At 36.3% G+C, this 18,355-nt stretch overlaps 1 protein-coding gene across 12 annotated transcripts in view; it reads right to left on the bottom strand.

The window, feature by feature from the left end:
- BCAS3 (BCAS3 microtubule associated cell migration factor) overlaps positions 1 to 18,355 on the bottom strand; it is a 608,014-nt gene that overhangs the window by 256,695 nt on the left and 332,964 nt on the right. For 10 of the 12 annotated variants that reach the window (XM_042915733.1, XM_042915732.1, XM_042915730.1 and 7 more), the window contains 3 exons: positions 15,187 to 15,287; positions 12,299 to 12,495; positions 6,643 to 6,740 (listed from right to left, as the gene is read on the bottom strand). In XM_042915733.1, coding sequence (XP_042771667.1) covers positions 6,643 to 6,740; positions 12,299 to 12,495; positions 15,187 to 15,287 — 396 coding nt within the window. Of the gene's footprint in view, positions 1 to 1,360; positions 1,417 to 1,690; positions 1,830 to 6,642; positions 6,741 to 12,298; positions 12,496 to 15,186; positions 15,288 to 18,355 lie in introns of those variants that run through there. The other 2 variants (XM_042915737.1, XM_042915741.1) reach the window with 2 other exon arrangements.

The following is an 18,355-nucleotide window of genomic DNA, read 5'->3' as shown; positions in this document are numbered from 1 at the left end:
AACCTGGATTAGGCTCCAGGCTTCTGAGCTGAGCTGAAGTCAGCCACTTAACCAACTGAGCCACCCAGGCTCCCAGGACAATGGATACATAAACTGTGTTATATTTCTACTACATTGCAATGTAAAAAAAGGAACTAGTAACACATGTAACACCTGGATGAACTCAAAACCATTAAGAAGCCAGACACAAAAAAGTATCTATAAAGTTTAATATAGATAAAACTAATTTATGATGATAAAACTCATAGTGGTCATCTCTAGCTCAAAGGTAGTATTGACTGGAAGGGGCATGAAGGAACTTTCTAGAATGATGGAAATATTCTAATTTATTCTGAGTAGTGATATACATAGGTATAAAAATTCATCAAGTTGTATGATTAAGATATGTACATTTCTGCTACATATAAATTTTACCCTGATTTTTAAAAATTCTTCAAAGGTGATCCAAAGTACAAGTTTATCAATTTCTCAAGCTGGAAGAGGCTTTGGAAATAATCTACTTCAATTCCTTCATTTTATGGTAGAAAAGTCTTGGGTTTTGAAGCAATTTCCCAAACAGGTAATTACAGGCAAAGTTGAGAACAGAGCCAAAGATTCACAAGTTACTAGTCTCTATTCTTTACACTACACCAACCTTACAAAACAAGACTTTTTCCTGGGAACAATTATTTTCACTTCGATTATTTGCTTTAGCTTTTCTCTGACAGTTTTCAACAATATCCAGGGGACTATCATGAGCTCTGGTTCCGACTAGTTGCCCGGGTGAGGTCCCAGGCTGCTTTTTAATTGCTCACTGGGCTTATATATTCAATGGAAAGAGACTCTTTTGTTTCTTTCTAAGTTTATAGATGGCACCTATAAGCATAAGCCTCTCAGGCTCTTGGACACAATTTAAAATAGCGTGGCACTAACAGTTTGACACTAACGTCACTAAGACAAATGGAATTCCCGGTTCAGACTTAAACAAATTCTAATACTGCCCCCAATATTGTCCCTCTGCCACCACAGTCTCAGGCAACAGACTGCATAAACAGTCCAGCCTTGTATTAAAGATGTAGTAATAAAGGTACAAAAAAGGAAAGTTGGGTCTTTTGGCCAAAAAGCCCCTTGTAAATATGTGGCACCCCGGTATATCAACAGTAGGGAGAATTCCATCAATTCCTTCTCAAAATGCTTAGGAAAGACTTAAAGTCATGTCAAGGACTTGGTGCTTGCAATAGAGAAAGCAAAGGCGAGGTTTTAGTTGACACAAAGATTTATTCAAAGAAGCAATGTGTCAGCAGAAAAAAGCTTTCCCAACAGTTTCTTCTACTTCTGTTTACAATTTCTTCATCTTCAAGTGGGGCACTTTTTTTTCTTAATTGTGCTGAGCTAAAATTTTCCACATTGTTAACTTGAATTTCATCTTCTAACATCCTATAAATATTAGAAAGAAGAATGAGAGGAATATTTAAGTCAGAAGGAGAGAGATGTGGCTGATCACCTTCCTCATGGGCAAAATCAGGTCTTCTCCCTATGCTCTTAATCTCTAACACCTATTTTTGATTCTATACAGACAAGTAGGTGTTCATTAGAGTTGAAACAAAGCATAAACTTCCTCTTTTCTAATAAAAAAGCCAGTCTTAATATCTGAATTCGAATATTTGCTAACTGTCTCAAGCATAAATAGTGTCAAAGTAAAATTGCTGACCTCCTTTTTCCTCTCTGAGGGACTGTTCACAGTTCACGACTAAGCCTTCTTTTAATTTCATCCTCATCCATAATCCTCTTACTGATCCCACATAGGCTTTGAATACTCAAGGTACAAGTATGCCTGGGGTTTTCGTCACCTTATAATCACAAAGAATATATGGAAGTCCATTAAATGAAAGCCACATCATGTATTCAAAGAAATATATCAATATTTCTAAAGAACTTTATATCCTTTATATCTGAGAATTATTTTAGGAAATAATGAACATGTCCCTGCCAAAAAAAAGAAAAACAATTTTTTGTGTGTGGGGAACCTTAAACTCTTTTTACAGACGCAGAGAAGACTAGATAGGTAGGAAACATCACTTGTTGAAAGTTTCAACAAATGTTCAAAACCACGATTATAATGTCATGGCTTTCATCATTCAGCTCTAGTTTTTAAAATCACGGCACTAAGTTGCCTCACCATTGGAAGACTAATGGTGTTTCTTACAAATCTCTTTGCTTCTTACCACCAGCATCTCTTGCGTCTCTGATAGCGGTAAGACACAGTGACTAAGCTTGTCTGCCTCAGATTGGAATGGCAACTGTAGATACAATGAAATATAATCCCTAGGAATATTCTTCCCCCAGCATATCAGAAAAATCTCTGTAAAATAAAAGCATGCCCCAAGTGAACGTCCTTCCTTCCAGCAGAGGTTTGACTTAAATAATCTCCTTGTTGCCTACCCAATCATACTTCTCTAGTAAGTACCTTTTTTAAAAAAAAAAGTCTGATGCATCAAATGCCAAATACACAAAGCAGGCACAAATGATCGTTACAAAATCAGTCAGAGCAGGCCCAAAAAAATTATTACAAAATCCACCAAATCAAATCAGTTTGGGTTTTAAGTATATCAGTTTCTTCAGTACACAAATTACTTTGCTAATGGGAAAAAATGGGTGTCGAAAAAGTATCTCCTGAATTAACAAATCTCTTGGAAATTATTTAGATTACTTCAACTGTACAACAAAAATAATATTCCTCTTAAGTCAAGAACATCAAATACTAAGTCTGGAACTTTGTCCTTATTTGTAGAAATACTTGACATAACACTAATACCTTATTTATCAAAGCCTACTCTACAGGATAAGAACTCATTTTGCTTAACTGTCACAATTTTCCTTCTACTGTCATCTTCCTCAGGAATGTACATAAATACTGCTCCTACCACTTCCAATAACATTTTCTCTATTAAAATGTTTACTTTAGTAGAGTTTGACAAAGAGGCCTGCTCTTCATATGAACCAGGCATGCGTCTGTCTTTAAATCTCAGTTGCTTTGAGTTCTTTCTTGGTAAACATCAGTTTCCATAGTAAAACCACAAATGAGGAGAAGCAAACTTAGGATGAACCAGATCTTTCTAGGCTTTCTGCCTGGAGGGCTCAAAAGCAACTTTAGAGCTGTTATTAAGTTACTCAACAGGTATAGCCTACAGGTCTGGGAATGAGAGATCAGTCACCAATGTGAGAAACAAAGTTTGAATAGGATATTGGCAGCTATATTTCTACTTTTTCTGCAGAGGTCCTATAGCTTTATCAAAAGAAGGACACAGGTTATAAAAAAAACAAACAATGAAAAGAAATTCTTAGATAGCTGACCGAAAGGAAATGTACAGAGAAAAAAAGTACTTCATCTAGAAATATTATCTATGATTTGGAGACACTGATGTTAATGAAAAATGGAGTAGTTCCTTCAAATCTCATTTGTTCTACGTAGCCTGTGTGTATAAGGGTAAAATCCTATAAAGTATCTTTCCAGAATGGTCTTCTTCTTGGTCAAGAAGGGAACATCTCATAATTATCTAAACTCAAAATTTAGCTAGGATAGTACATTTTGACTCACCAAAGTTCAGATGAAACATGCTGTGGGAGTGACATCTACTTATAAAGCAGTTATACTTCTGCCAGTCTAAATACACATATTTATATAGAGACAGTAAGAAGCTGGTTCGTACGTATCTACAGGCATAGAATTTATGCCATGCCTAAATCACTGAAGTTAATAAGCAAAACATACATATTTTGGGAAACGTATTTCGATGTGAAGGAGTGAAGCACAGATATACTAGATGATCAAGAAATTATAAAAACAAAATTTCTTAGCAAAAGTGGTATAATGCTCTGCTGATCTCTTTTAGTTTGAACAGAATAACATTGCCAGATAGAGCTCTAAAACATAACATGCTATAAATAAATAAATAAATAAAGGTATAAATAAAACATTTTCATTTTGAAAATTGTTACAACTGTCAAAGATCTAGTCATATCACATTAAATTTCATTTCATTAAATGCCTCTGAAAAGTAATCATATGAAAAATAATTACTGCACCACTAGTTTAGAAAGAGCAAATGCTGTCACTAAAATAGAAGGATAGTTATAAAATGTGCCACGAGAACAATTAAAAAGACAATACATTTAATTGTATAAATTGCTTGAAGGTTAAGACAAAGCCATGAAGACCATTCAGAGGAGGCACCACAGTGGTCATATCTCTATGCAAAGGCAATCAGAACTCCAGATAAGCATCTTCATAATATGCAGCTGACTCCAATGGCCATAATCAGAGAAGTACTTCCTGGTTCAGGAGGAGTTATACAAATTTATTAGACTCTTTTTAACAGAAAAATCTAAAACAGAATTTTCCCATGAGCTTCTTTTTATAAGGAACCCGAACCATTTAGTCTCTAACTTCCCTAAATATCAGTAGAAAAGTAAGTCTGTTACAACACCGGTCCTACTGGATAAAGTAGATTAAGTTTCCCCAACAAGATATTATTTTCACTCACTTAAAAAATACGTTGAACAATAGGGATCCAAACCATTTGAGAGGCAGAGAATTATTCATAATAGTCCAACTCCTCATCTATAGGGTTTCTTTAGCTCCAAGTTACAGAAAGCAGCACACACATTTCATTGCTCTGTCTCAGAAAGGAACTATGGCTTTCTGGAATGAAAACAGGCTTAGAAAAATAACAACAGAGCTTAGTCACCAAGAAGCTCTTTCTCTACTCAAAAAGATTATCACTTTCAGGCAGAGGCTCAGAGCTGTAGAACAATACCCTAGAATCTCCTACAATGTGTCTCTGATGGAAATATGAGTGAATCAAGGGCAAAGATCTGTTTCCTTTTTTAAATACCATTTTAAAAACTCTTCTTGCAGCAGATTTAAATCAAACTATGGTTGCCAATAGTGCACTGATATTCCTCTTTGTGGCATGAGGATATCTTTACAAAGAGCTAAAATTGATATACTGCTATATGATAAATGTGGAGTATCATTACCTCAGAGTAAAGCACTGAATATGGCAACTTTTAATAACGCACAACAACTGCTTTAGTGATGTGTGTTTTACTTGACTGGGAGTCACCTGACTCTAAAACATTAATAATGTGACAGTTCAAGAATATTAAACCCCTACAACAAAGGCTACTACTGTAACCTTGAATAACATACTTTAGGTTACAATACATCACTTCCAGGATTCACAATTTTTAAATGACAATTCCAGATGAGCAAGATCTCTTAGCACTCTCAGATCGAAACTATCAAAAAGATTTATTGTTTGAGACACCTATCTCAATATTTTATTCAATGCAGGGAAGGAAGGCTAGAGACTTCACACATTTCTGTGCTTGTTTCCAGGGGACAAGCATGGTTGCCAAGTGAAAGCAGAAGGACAAGTATGAGCCCTCTCAAGCAAGAGTCTACACTACAAACGAAGGCACAGCCCTGGATGCGGACAGCTCAATCAGACACAAGGTCCGATCCACTGAGAGAAAAAAAATCAGAAAGCTAAGAAAACGTACAAAACCATTTAGCTTTCAAACTTCAAAATACATCCAGACACAGAATCAGAAACAGAAGCTTTGGTCTTTAAAAAGTGACCTTCACAAATCAGTTTTGTGTTTGTTTCCATTTTCTTTCACAGTTTAAGCCTCAATCAAATCAGCAGTCTCTGGGGATTTTGAAATTGCTATAGATTAAAATCCTGTCTGACTCAACTGTTTGACTAATGCCGAGTATTTAATAATTCCACTCAGGAGAGACTTTTTCTTGATGAAACCCTGCTGTATGCTAGCTTCAGATGCTCTGCAGCTGCACCATAATATAAAGCATCACTGTCCTTATTTCCTTTATCAATGCATTCAGAGATGAAAAATGTATTATTATAAACAGTTCTATTACTTGGCAGACCTGGCAGAACACAGTTTTACAATACTAATGCAGCAACTATCACCTACAGAGGCAAAGACCTACTTCCAGATACTAATGATACATAGCCATGGCTTGGTTCCAAGGATAGGTGGTTAATAACTGTGATAGATAGACTAAAGTTAAGTTAATGAATTTCTAAACTTTATGCTTTCAATAATAAAACCATTTAAGTTACAGCACTTGGACTCTACTTCCACAGATCGAGCACTTTGATACTCAACAGGTTGAGTAAATTGAATCCATATATTGTATTTACGTTCTCTGTCAAGGTTGCTTCTCCACATTTGAGAGATCAAAGGCAAAACAGTGATCAACCCTGTAGCCTTCAATACTGTGTTCATTACATTTAATCAAGTGCCAAACCCACAGCATCATTCACCAAACTTAACAATACTTAAATGCATGGCATTGTTTAGCAACAAATATAGGCACAGTATTGGTTTAACAGATACACACATACACACATGCACACATATCCCAAAACAAACAAAAAAGAAGAAGAAGAAGAAGAAGAAGAAGAAGAAGAAGAAGAAGAGGAGGAGGAGGAGGAGGAGGAGGAGGAGGAGGAGGAGGAGGAGGAGGAGGAGGAGGAGGGCAAAAAAAAAAAATACCATTCTCTACATTGTGCAGGAAAAGAAATTTAAAATGCACAGAACTCTCCAGCACACATTTTAGAGGTGGTTTTCTACCTGAGGCAGCATCAATCACGGTGGAAATTCCCCTTCGATCAGAGACTGGACGGGATGACCCTGGCATGCTGACTGGGTCAGAGCGGACCGGCTGGATCCTGCAATGCAATTTAATTTAATTCACATATGTTACTGGCATCAAAACTGTCGCATGCTACAACAGACCTTAAATCAGGAATGCTGGAATAGGCCAATCCATTAAAGAACCATTCATTCTAAAACCAGACAAATGGGGGAACTGTAGTTCCTAATTCTTGCACAAAGCTGAAGGACTGCAAATATTCCCTACACTCCGGGCCCCTTCTTCTCTTTGTAAGTTATTCAATAGATTTTAAGTAAGGGATCGAAAAATTGACATTAATTCAAAAGGATAAATTTAATATAATGGGAAAGGAAACAAAATACTTTATACCAAAACCTTTGACATTTCCAAAGGACAGATATGAGAGTTATAACACTCTTAAAATTCATGAATAGCACCATAGCTAGTAACACGTGCCATAAAACGCAGCATACACTAGATATAAAATTTTGAGCAACTCCCTTACGATCCTTAATGAAGGTTACTTTATATATGACAAGAAGCAGAGGAAAACAAAGCTGTGTTCAAATGTGTGGGCCAGAGGCTTAGCTAGGATCACTACCATCTGAGTTACCTCCATAAAATTACCAATTAGCATGTGAGAATCAATTAGAGTTTCATCAAAACTGAAATTTACTACATATAATTTCAAGTTGCTTAGGAATGATAAATCTACAAATACAGAGTCTATTTCCAGCTGTCTTAGATTAATACTATTAACATAAAAATATCTGTATGACTAGAAGATCTGAGAGCCTAGGCAACATAGAGGAATAAAAACTTGTCATAGCAATACAAACATGCATTTTTGGCAAATTCATTCATTCAATGAGTATTTGGTGAATATTAATCATGCATCAGTATTATTTTAGGAACAGGCAGAAATGAAACATGAAATGTAAGGTGTACACGTGGATATATGGTATAGCAGGTGCACATTCCTGGCTGATGCAAAAGAAAAGTGTGAAAATGAGTGCAATAGGTAATAAAAGCTCAGAATGAGAAAATGGGGGAATGAATACATGGTCCACAGCAGACAGATCTTGTGGAGCTGTAACAGGAATTGGATGTGAATACAGTAACAGGATGTGTGCATATGCAGAGGAGCAAGAAGTGCTCTTTAAGCACAGAACTGGAACAAGAAGACCGTTGGATTGATGACTAAGCATGGCAAATGCAGGGCATCTTGAGGAGCATGATTTGGCAGAAGCATAGAGTTCATAGCGGATACTGGCGGAAGAGAAGCGGTTGATAAGCGCCATGGACAGGTTATAGAAGCCTAAAATACCAAGTACAGACTTCAGAAAAAGAGTAGTTATTGAAAGCTCAGTTTAAACTTATGTGTATTTGTTGTGTGAGTAAAAGAAATGGGAGACAGGTGAAGGACAATGCATTTGATTCAGCATTGGAAGATGGAAGCTAGGAATACTGATATACAAATACTGGTCACTGCTATTGTGGACAACATGTACCACCCAGCATTCGTTCTACCCCAGCTGATTTTGCTAAACCAGTCATGGTAATCTCATCATCTCATGGCAGAGATTAGTCAACTCCATGATGGGCAGGCCTAAGCAAATTTGGGCCAGTGGGAGAAGAGGAGCTGGTGTCTGGAAAAGATGTTTTCTGGTTCTTAAGAGAAAAGAAGCTAGACAGATATGATCAATTTATCCAAAGTAAAGCCCCCTCCTGGTCTAAATAGTTTAAGTGGGCTAATAAATTTCCCATTATTAATTCAATCTATATTGGGGTGTCTGAAAAATCCAGAGTTATGGGTGGCGTGTACATGGGGTTATAGATGAAACAAGGCTGGTCACGAACTGATGTGTTGAAGTCGGCAACAGATACATGGGGACTTATTCTATTATTTTAACTTTTAATATGGTTATATATATTTGAAATTTTTCCATAATAAAAATGACAAAAATAAAAACAAACTGGTAGAGGTGATGGAAATATCCTGGAATTAGATAGTGGGGATATTGCTCAAAATAGTGAATATACTAAAAACCACTGAATTATGCAGCGAATTTTATGTTATGTGAATTATGTATCACTTAAAATAAAATAACATGAATAAGGTCTGAGGACCTAATGTATAACATGGTGACTATAATTGATAACACGGTGTTACATGAATGATATCTGCTAAAAGAGGAGAACTTAGAGGTCCTCAAAAAAATCACTATATATATATATAATATGCATATTATATATATACACACACACTAAATATGTGAGCTGATGGATGTGTTAATTAAGCAGATGAAAAAAATAAAATAATAAAGGAAAAGGAGCTATTCTTGAGTAGAAAACTAGACTTTGTATCTCAGCTTCTTTATGTGATCTATTTCTTAGGTCTCTGAATAAATATTTCATTCACCTTTTTTACAGTTTAAATCCCTCCCCCAAGTCAGGAGCTGCCATGAGTTTAAGCCACCCCGGATGTCCTTATGAATATGACAGTCAACTCAACACCTGCCTGTTCCCCATTTAGATCAGGATCTAGGGAGGCAGACTATCAGAGCACCACGCAATTCTTGGTGATACCTTATGGAGTGCAGGACAGGGTACCAGATGTTAAAGGGTTAGGCTGTATCAAAAACATCTAAATAAGTTTTTACAATTCAAAGGACAAAATAAGGCTAACAGCCATGGTGTCATTGTACATAAGCCTAAAGAAATGTAGAAGAAATAGAGGTGAGGCACTAAGAGCAATCGTAAACAGGAATGAGGAGAATGTAAATAGTTGCATTTCTAGCTGGATGCTGGGCAGGAAATGGTACTAAACAATCCACTTGCGACTGAAATGATGTAAGTCAAATCTGAATTTCCCATCAAAACTGTGTTCTAATGGAAGTTAAGGTTTTAACCAAGAGTCTATATGCTCATTATAAGAAAAAGGAAAGCCCCTAGGGAAAATTCTAGAAGGAGTTCAGGAAAGTAGCTTTGTCTGAAGAAGCAAGTTAGAGAACTCTTAGATGAAGGGCTCTGTCTGAGGTAAAGAGTAATTAAGCAAGCTGGAGGTCACAAAGCAGAGGAACAGAGCTGTCTATATAGGAAAGCTAGAGATGTCCTCCAAAGAAAAGGGACAGGGGTTTATTACAGCACCAGGTGACAGTCATCAGAAAAAAAAAAAAAGAACTTGTGAATAGTTCAATAAAGAGAATATATATAGTTTTATGGGTCATCTATTTTAAATGCTTATTATTATTATTTTTATTTTATTTTTTATTTTTTAAATTTATATCCTAATTAGTTAGCACATAGTGCAACAATGATTTCAGGAGTAGATTCCTTAGTGCCCCTTACCCATTTAGCCCATCCCCCCTCCCGTAACCCTCAGTTTGTTCTCCTTATTTATGAGTCTCTTCTGTTTTGTCACCCTCCCTGTTTTTATACTATTTTTGTTTCCCTTCCCAGTGTTCATCTGTTTTGTCTCTTAAAGTCCTCATATGAGTGAAGTCATATGATACTTGTCTTCCTCTGACTAATTTCACTTAGCATAATACCCTCCAGTTCCATCCACATAGTTGCAAATGGCAAGATTTCATTCTTTTTGATTGCCGAGTAATACTCCACTGTGTGTGTGTGTGTGTGTGTGTGTGTGTGTGTGTTGTGTGTGTGTGTACCACATCTTCTTTATCCATTCATCCATCGATGGACATTTGGGCTCTTTCCATACTTTGGCTATTGTTGATAGTGCTGCTGTAAACATTTGGGGTGCATGTGCCCCTTTGAAACAGCACACCTATATCCCTTGGATAAATACCTAGTAGTGCAACTGCTAGGTCGTAGGGTAGTTTAAATGCCTTATTATTAACATTAAAGTACATGAGTGACTTAGAAACATGAATAACTACACACTAAATCATTAAGTTGAGGACTGATGACTTCCTGAAAATGTACTGGCTATCTAAACCAGATCACATTTAATAGTTGGTACTGGTGAAAACTGGCGTAACACTCAGTACTGCCACTATTGCCTAACATCTTGGGGGAAAAGTCCCACTTCTGAAAAGCTGAAGATCTGCTAAGTTAAAAAAAAAATGTATAGAGGAAAGAAATAAAGTACAAAGCAAACAAAAAATTAAAACACTGAAAAAGGTATTACAGGAGGCATGTTCCATTATATGAATTACTCTTTTTTTAAATCTTTTAAATGTTTATTTATTTTTGATAGAGAGAGAGAGAGAGAGAGAGGGGCAGACAGAGAGGCAGACAAGGAATCTGAAGCAGTCTCCAGGCTCTGAGCTGTCAGCACAGAGCCCAATGTGGGGCTAAAACCCATGACCCGTAAGATCATAACCTGAGCTGAAGTCAGACACTTCACCGACTGAGCCACCCAGGTGCCCAACTCTTTTTTTTTTTTTTTTTTAAGTTAGCTCTACACTCAGTGTGGGGCTTGCACTCACAACCCTGATATCAAGAGTCGCATACTCTACCAACTGAGCCAGCCAGGTGCCCCCCATGAATCACTCTTAAGGAAGAAACATTTGGGACTAATCTATCTCTACAACACCTTTTGCATTGTTAGAAATGATATTGACAAAGAGATATATAAAAATATATTTCCAACATATGATTGGGACATATTTTTCCATAATTTTTAAAGAGATTCAAGAAAAGTGTCTATTTTAGACTTAAATAAGATACATTACAGAACTTTTTATAAGAGAAGACAAAGAAAGGGAGATTACATTGCATTAGACTAAGCCCTTCATTGTTATATCCTAATGTGTCAAGTCTGGGTGTAACAAATTAAACTGGTTAGCAAACCTGAGACCTAAAAAAGTCAAGAAGTTCTCCATTGCATTAAAAAAAAGATCTTTAATAATAAAAAGCATACTTGTAAACTTTGTACTATGACTCTTACAAGTGAGGGTCAGAGAATACCTATGAGGAATATATAGATACAATCAACTATAAGTGAATTTATATCAATTCTTTCTCATCCAAAAACTTTTTAAAGCCTAAAAGAGGGAATAAGCAGGATTTGGATGAAGGTTGGTTGAAAGATGAAGAAGCGTCAGTAAGATCAGGAAAGGAGGGTACCCTCAGACTTTAAGCAGTTAGAAATAGGAGGAAAGCAGCATGAGATTTTATTATTATTATTTTAATGTTGATTTATTATTTTGAGAGAGAGACAGAGCACAAGGGGGAGGGACACAGAGGGAGGGAGACACAGAATACGAAGCAGGCTCCAGGCTTTGAGCCATCAGCGCAGAGCTCAACATGGGGCTCACACTCATGGACCCCAAAATCATGACCTGAGCTGAAGCCAGATGCTTAACCAACTGAGCCACCCATGCGCCCCTGAGATTTTTTTTTTAATGCACTGAATATTAGGTTTAGGAAAACACAATCTGAAACACAAATACTTACTGAATGTGAGGAGAACCCACATAAGATTCCCCACCAATAATAATGAATCACAAGCTACAGTGCATGTATTTTTGCACCATTAGTAGTGTGCCAAAAGGACACAGTAAATTAGGTAAATATAACCTAAGATGCTCATTACAAATGAATATATTAATCTACTTAAATCACTCCCCAGTTCTTATTTCTTACCTGAGACTGTTGAGATCAAGATCATCTGTATCAAAATCCAAAAGGGGCTGTGGAGTATCACTTGGACCATGAGACTGCAACACAGATGAACTAGATGATATGACTGTGGTTTGGCCTGAGGGGTGGATGGTTTTGAACTGGAACTGTGGACCCATCCACAGACGTCTGTGGGGTCCAGTGTGCGTTACAATTTCTACCTGGAACAGATTAAAAATCATGATTTAAATGTATTATGACCTCCTTCAAAGAGCCTTTCATGATTCCCTCCATCTTGTCTCTGAACACACTCTAAGAGAAGCCCATCTTAACCAAGTGGGAGAGGTAAGGGGCATCCACAATCAGAAGACAATGGTAATCACAGCCTGTATAAACATTCACTACCTCTTTGTACTGATTTTTACCACAATAAACAAAAAATTCATTGTGTGTGTGTGTGTATTTATATAGGTGTGAATCCACACACACACACATGCTCCCCCACATACAGAACACAAAGTCACGTGAGAGTAAAAGGACCAGTTGCCTGCCTCATATAACTAGCATCAACTCCCTAGGAAGTACCTTTTTCATTCATTCTAGACAGTACTTACCACTTTGTGGCCATGCACTGAATACTACACCTATCAATCCACAGATTAAAAGTAATTCCTTCACTGAGGATCAAGCTCATGACAAACTTGACGTTGTTCTTGAACTATCCAAGGAAAACAAAAGGTCTGAAATAATTTTCAACACCCAAAGCCAGTTTCTTTCTACAATTAAATATTATAATATTTACTATACTGCCTTCAAAATTCCCCTAAATCAACTTTTAAATAAATGAAAAGAGTATTATATATTTTCTCTCAGACTAGATTTGTCTTCAAAATACTGTTATTCAATTAGAATGTTTCCTCCACTACCGATAAGTGTGGCAAAACAGTAACACTAAAATGTTTACAAGTTTCATGCTCTATGGAGGGGATAGGGAATGGTGCCAATATTATAATAAAGACTTTAAAGATAATGCATAGAGTAGAAGATAAAACCTGAAAATAAACATATCAAATGATTTTATACATGAGCAACTTGACTAAGACACTAAATATGCAAACATTTGGTGAAAAACTACTTCTCAATGTCTTTAATTGCTACATCCATGTCTGTATATACACTTCATAGAACTGACTTCCACATGCCTTATTTTTGCCCTGAGTTCATTTATATTTAATCACATTTCTCTGATTGCGGTGATTAATTCTTAACAAAACATAATTGAAAAGGTTCAGAGTGCAGCTCTGGGTTTGTTAAGTCCTAAAGGGCAAAAGCATCATGGTCTTGGAACAATATTCACATTCCCACTAATCACAGGGCGAAAACTACTCAGATTTAGGACAGTGATTTCTGATTCAAGTAGTTGTATTCCACAACACAAATTAGGCCACAGATAAAGCATTCTGTGTATTTTAAGCTCAAAACCATCCGTGTCACAGAGCCGAGAGGTAAACAGATGCCTATGCAATTTCACTGAGGCGATGGCCAGATGTTCCTATTCACTCTCCTGTTGTGTGCAGTACAAACATATTGTATATACTTTCACACTGACAGCACACATTACCCCTTTTCCTGATTGAAAAGTTGAAGTGAAGGACAGTGGGTTCTTTGCCAGCATTTTAGGTTTTTTTACTTCATTGTGGTATCTCCTCAAGGAAGGAGGCATCTCCATATGCCAGGAGCTGAAGTATCAACCCTTCATCCAAGGAGCTTCCTGTGAGTACTTTAGGTGTAATGAAATGTATGTTACCTAGAAACAGTTTGATTCTCCAACTTCCAGATTCCCTTTTGTTTTTTTGGGCTACCCTCCCCGAGAAAGCAGTGAAACTGCATGGGCCTCCACTGAGGCACCTGTCTGATGAAAAGCCTCTGGATTGGTAATCTGAGACAGGTCATTAACTTCACCAAATGATGTCAGACTTGAGGCAGACATAACAGCATTTGTAATGAAGTCATTTGTAATCTCATCATTTTGAAATCTGCCCAAGTATCTTTTATTTCAAAGCCCTTGAGATGAAGACAGCTTCACCTGGCAAAGGGAGAAAGGGTCAGCTGAAGCTGTCACAGGACTGCTTTGGAGACCACTGGAAGCAGTAGTACGTGAGCTGAGGAAAAGAAACCCAGCTGGGCACAATCAGGACATGTGCAGATTAGAATGCTGAACTTTTCTAATCAAAGTATGGGCCCAATCTTCAGAAAATGTTGGCTCCACAAAACAAATCCCACAGATTGTTGAATGGTTGCACTTTCAACAAGGCCAATTCTTATTTTAACCCAAACAGTCCATCTAAAATCGAAAGTTCTAAGAGATATACATGGATTGTTTGAAAGAAATGCCTATTTTATACAGAGGGCTAATGTACACATACACACATGTATCTAATACATATAAAATATATGGATATACATCCCTGCAGCAGTACTTACAAGAAATTATTTTTTTATTTGAAAATTTTTTAAATGTTTATTTATTTATTTTTGAGAGTGAGTGAGAGTGAGACAGAGTGAGAGTGGGGGAGCGGCAGAGAGAGAGGGAGACACAGAATCCGAAGTAAGCTGCAGGCTCTGAGCTGTCAGCATGGAGCCCAATGGAGGGCTCAAACTCACAATCTGAGAGATCATGACCTGAGCTGAAGTCGGATGCTCAACTAACAGTCACCCAGGAGCCCCCTATAAGAAATTCTTAATATGGAAAGACAACTGATTAATTCTTGGTGATCCTACAAAGAGTTCCAAATTCTGCCTATTTTCCTCTAAGGAAAATAATTTTTCAGTTCTTAGAATTCAGTAATAAAAACAGACAATGGATTTCTGTTCTCTTTCACTTTAGTAGGCCAAACATTTTACAGTTTTACCTGAGAAAGCCATTCTTCATCTTCCTGTCCACTATGGTCAGAAGCTAAACTGTCATAGGACCCATGCCGAGTAATGGGCCCAGGACTTCCAGGGGGAACCACTGTAAGGGAAAGAAAACATATTTTAACAACTTTAACCCCTGCAGTGGAAAAATTAATGTGGGCACGACCATCCTGGATATTGTGTTAATTTTTAAGATAAAATACAACATTAAATGCACAAAGGCAATTTAAATAATTAATGCACAAGAAAGACTGAATTTTTTAGGACTAAGAAAGATCTCCAATTAAGAGTATACTTTAAAAAGTATCTATACAAATTTCGTCATGACATATATCGGTGTAAAAGAAATAAACAACCAACTACATCTTAACAGCGCAAGTACGTTAAGGAGCAGTGACAAATCCACTACACGTGCACCAGTGTATTTCATAGCATTCAGGATTTAGGACATTTCAATCACCTCCAATTAACAAAGAAATTAATTTGATGCAGTTCCTATAATTTGTGAAGGAATTTTTAAAACAAATGCCAAGATTCTTTAAGAGTCTATTTAATAGTTACATATAAATTACAAGGCATAAATATGCATTTTTAATTTAAAAACATTTTCAGTTCCTGAAACATTTCATTTATCCAAAGAAATATTTCATTTCCTTGGGCACTTCATTAGTTTCCCCAGTTCTTCAGTGGTAGAATATAGGCTGAAAACACAAAAAGCCTACTTTCTCACACAAAGAAGAACCTTTGCTTAGTCAAAGTGATAAAATTATTTAACAAACATTTGTTGAGTTCCTACTATAAACCAAATATTAACCCAATAAAAACTTAGCTTCTTTTTAAATATTTATTTGCTTATTTTTATTATAAGATAGTCTTTATTTTTTGGAATAATTTTAAATTCACAGCAAAACTGAGCAGAAGGCACAGTAATTTCTCATATACTCTCTGCTTCCATGTATGATTTTAATACTGAGAGAAATAAAGCAGTGAAGTACTGGGGGAAATAGAAAAAGGAAAAGTAGGGGGGGAAGGAGGGAGGAAAATAGGTGAGTATTAAAAAAGAAAAGAATTAGAAACAGAAAATTATCTCATAATTTCCATCACCCAGAGATACATTCCTTGGCTACATTCCTAAAAAGGAAATAAAAGGATATGAACATATTTAAATATCTCAAAGCTTATTAGGAGCTATACACTTTCAGGAGCACTGACTGAAAACACAAATCTCACTGCACTCTTGCCAGAACAAGGTATCTTGAAGAAATAAATCTTAGTGAAACAGATAACAGATGAAGTAGACCGAGTAGAAGAACCTTGGGCAAGATTGTAAAAGGATGTACACTCACAAAAACCTAACTTAACTTGGTGGCAGAGGACAAGTGGTACCTAAGCCATCAATTACCAGTCAGAGGGAAATAAATAGTATTCAAGTGTAAGATTTGCAGTGGCTAAAATGATTAGCTGCTATTTTTTCAAAATCATAGTTCTGCTAGTGAGAGGTATGTGGCCTTTGGCACAAAACACCAATGACCACCAAAGCATAACATCTGATTTCTTGCAATTCTAAATGATTACCATGAAGAAAAGAGTATCATAATAATTATCTAATTAATATTTAAGCATCCTCTTGGGAATAATTTTGGTGTATACTACAAAACTGTTAAGTACATTTATGTTTGCAAAAGGTTGAGTTGTTTCTAAACCATTTATTATCTTTTCAATAAATAAATTTTATATTAAATTCTTAATACAGAACAGAGCAGTGGATCCTTCAAACCCTCTACAAACAGTAGTCGAGAAGGTAACTAAGGACAAATATTTAAAGGTTAGGACAGCCTTTGAAAAGCAGTTGAGGGCAAAGAAGATTTTAAGGAGGTGAGGGAATAGGCCATACAGATATATGAGAGGAAAGTGTTACAAAGAGAATATCAAGTACAAAAATTTTTTAAGTGAGAACATAAACGAAAATTTTCAGTAATTATTAGGAGGCTAGCATGGTTGGGTATGAGGAGGCAGGTTGAGAGTGGAAGATGAGTCAGTAAAACAAAGGGGGCAGAGAGGGACGACAAACCTAGGGATTTTTGATGGAAAGATATAAGAAAGTTGTAATGCGAAGTGAGAAATTGTACCCTTTTATAACTAACTAGTATTTGATGAGAATTCTTCCAAGAGTTTATGTTGCATTCTCTACATGCTGAGTCAAAGCTAGTACTTGTCACAGAATAAGCACTCAGTAAGTATTAGGTGAAGGGAGTTTGGGGTTCTGGACTAAGTAATGGCACCAGAATGGTTGGACATTTATTTATCCATTATCAAAATGGGATAAACTTTAAAAGAATATAGTGTCAGGGAGGGGGTAAGGAGTAGGATTGTAGATGAAAGAAGATTAGTCATGAGTTCATCATTGTTGAAGCTGGATGATAGGTACATGGAGCATCATTATTCTACTGTTTTCTAATTTTGTGTATGTTTGGCATTTCCCATAGCAAAAAGTTAAAAAAAAAAAAGAGGAAGAAAAAGAAAAAGAAGAATCCTCTTCTTCCTCCTCCCAACTGTCCTCTACTTTCCAAAGAAAGTGATAAAAATACCAAATATATACCTATAAAACATTAACCCTGAATCCTGAATTCTTAAATAGAGATTGTAAGAGGTGTTCTATTACCTTACATTCACTAAAAAATAGTTTTCCAATAGATCTGAAGCATTCAGAAGATTCACAATATAAAATACAAGTCTGGTGGGATAATATTTTCAGCATCAAATAAATATCCTTCCCTTTCTCTCACTTTTCTTTGTGTTTAAAAAATTTTCCCTAATCCAGGTCAGAAGAACAGTCACGTTCACTACCTTAAGGAAGCAATGACCCACGAAGTCACAATAAAAAAAGAATTCAAAATGTTGACCCTGGGACAAGAAAAAAAATTTTTAAGTATGATAATAAAGAGGGCACCTTTTGGGATGAGCACTGGGTGTTGTATGGAAACCAATTTGACAATAAATTTCATATTAAAAAAAAAAAGAGTAAAGCTTCCATGTTCTCTAACCAGCCCATTATTAGGAAAGATTGAGATTTGAGCAAGAGTGCCATAAAAGGGATAAAAAGAGAGTCCAGTCCCCAAGAAAGGGTAAAAAATGGCAGAATCCCGAGAGTTTTAGGGATAAAAC

The sequence above is a fragment of the Panthera leo genome, chromosome E1, assembly GCF_018350215.1.
Source record: "Panthera leo isolate Ple1 chromosome E1, P.leo_Ple1_pat1.1, whole genome shotgun sequence".
Lineage (NCBI taxonomy): Eukaryota > Metazoa > Chordata > Mammalia > Carnivora > Felidae > Panthera > Panthera leo.
The sequence above is the reverse complement of the archived record's forward strand: the minus strand, read 5'-3'. Positions and strand labels throughout refer to the sequence as shown.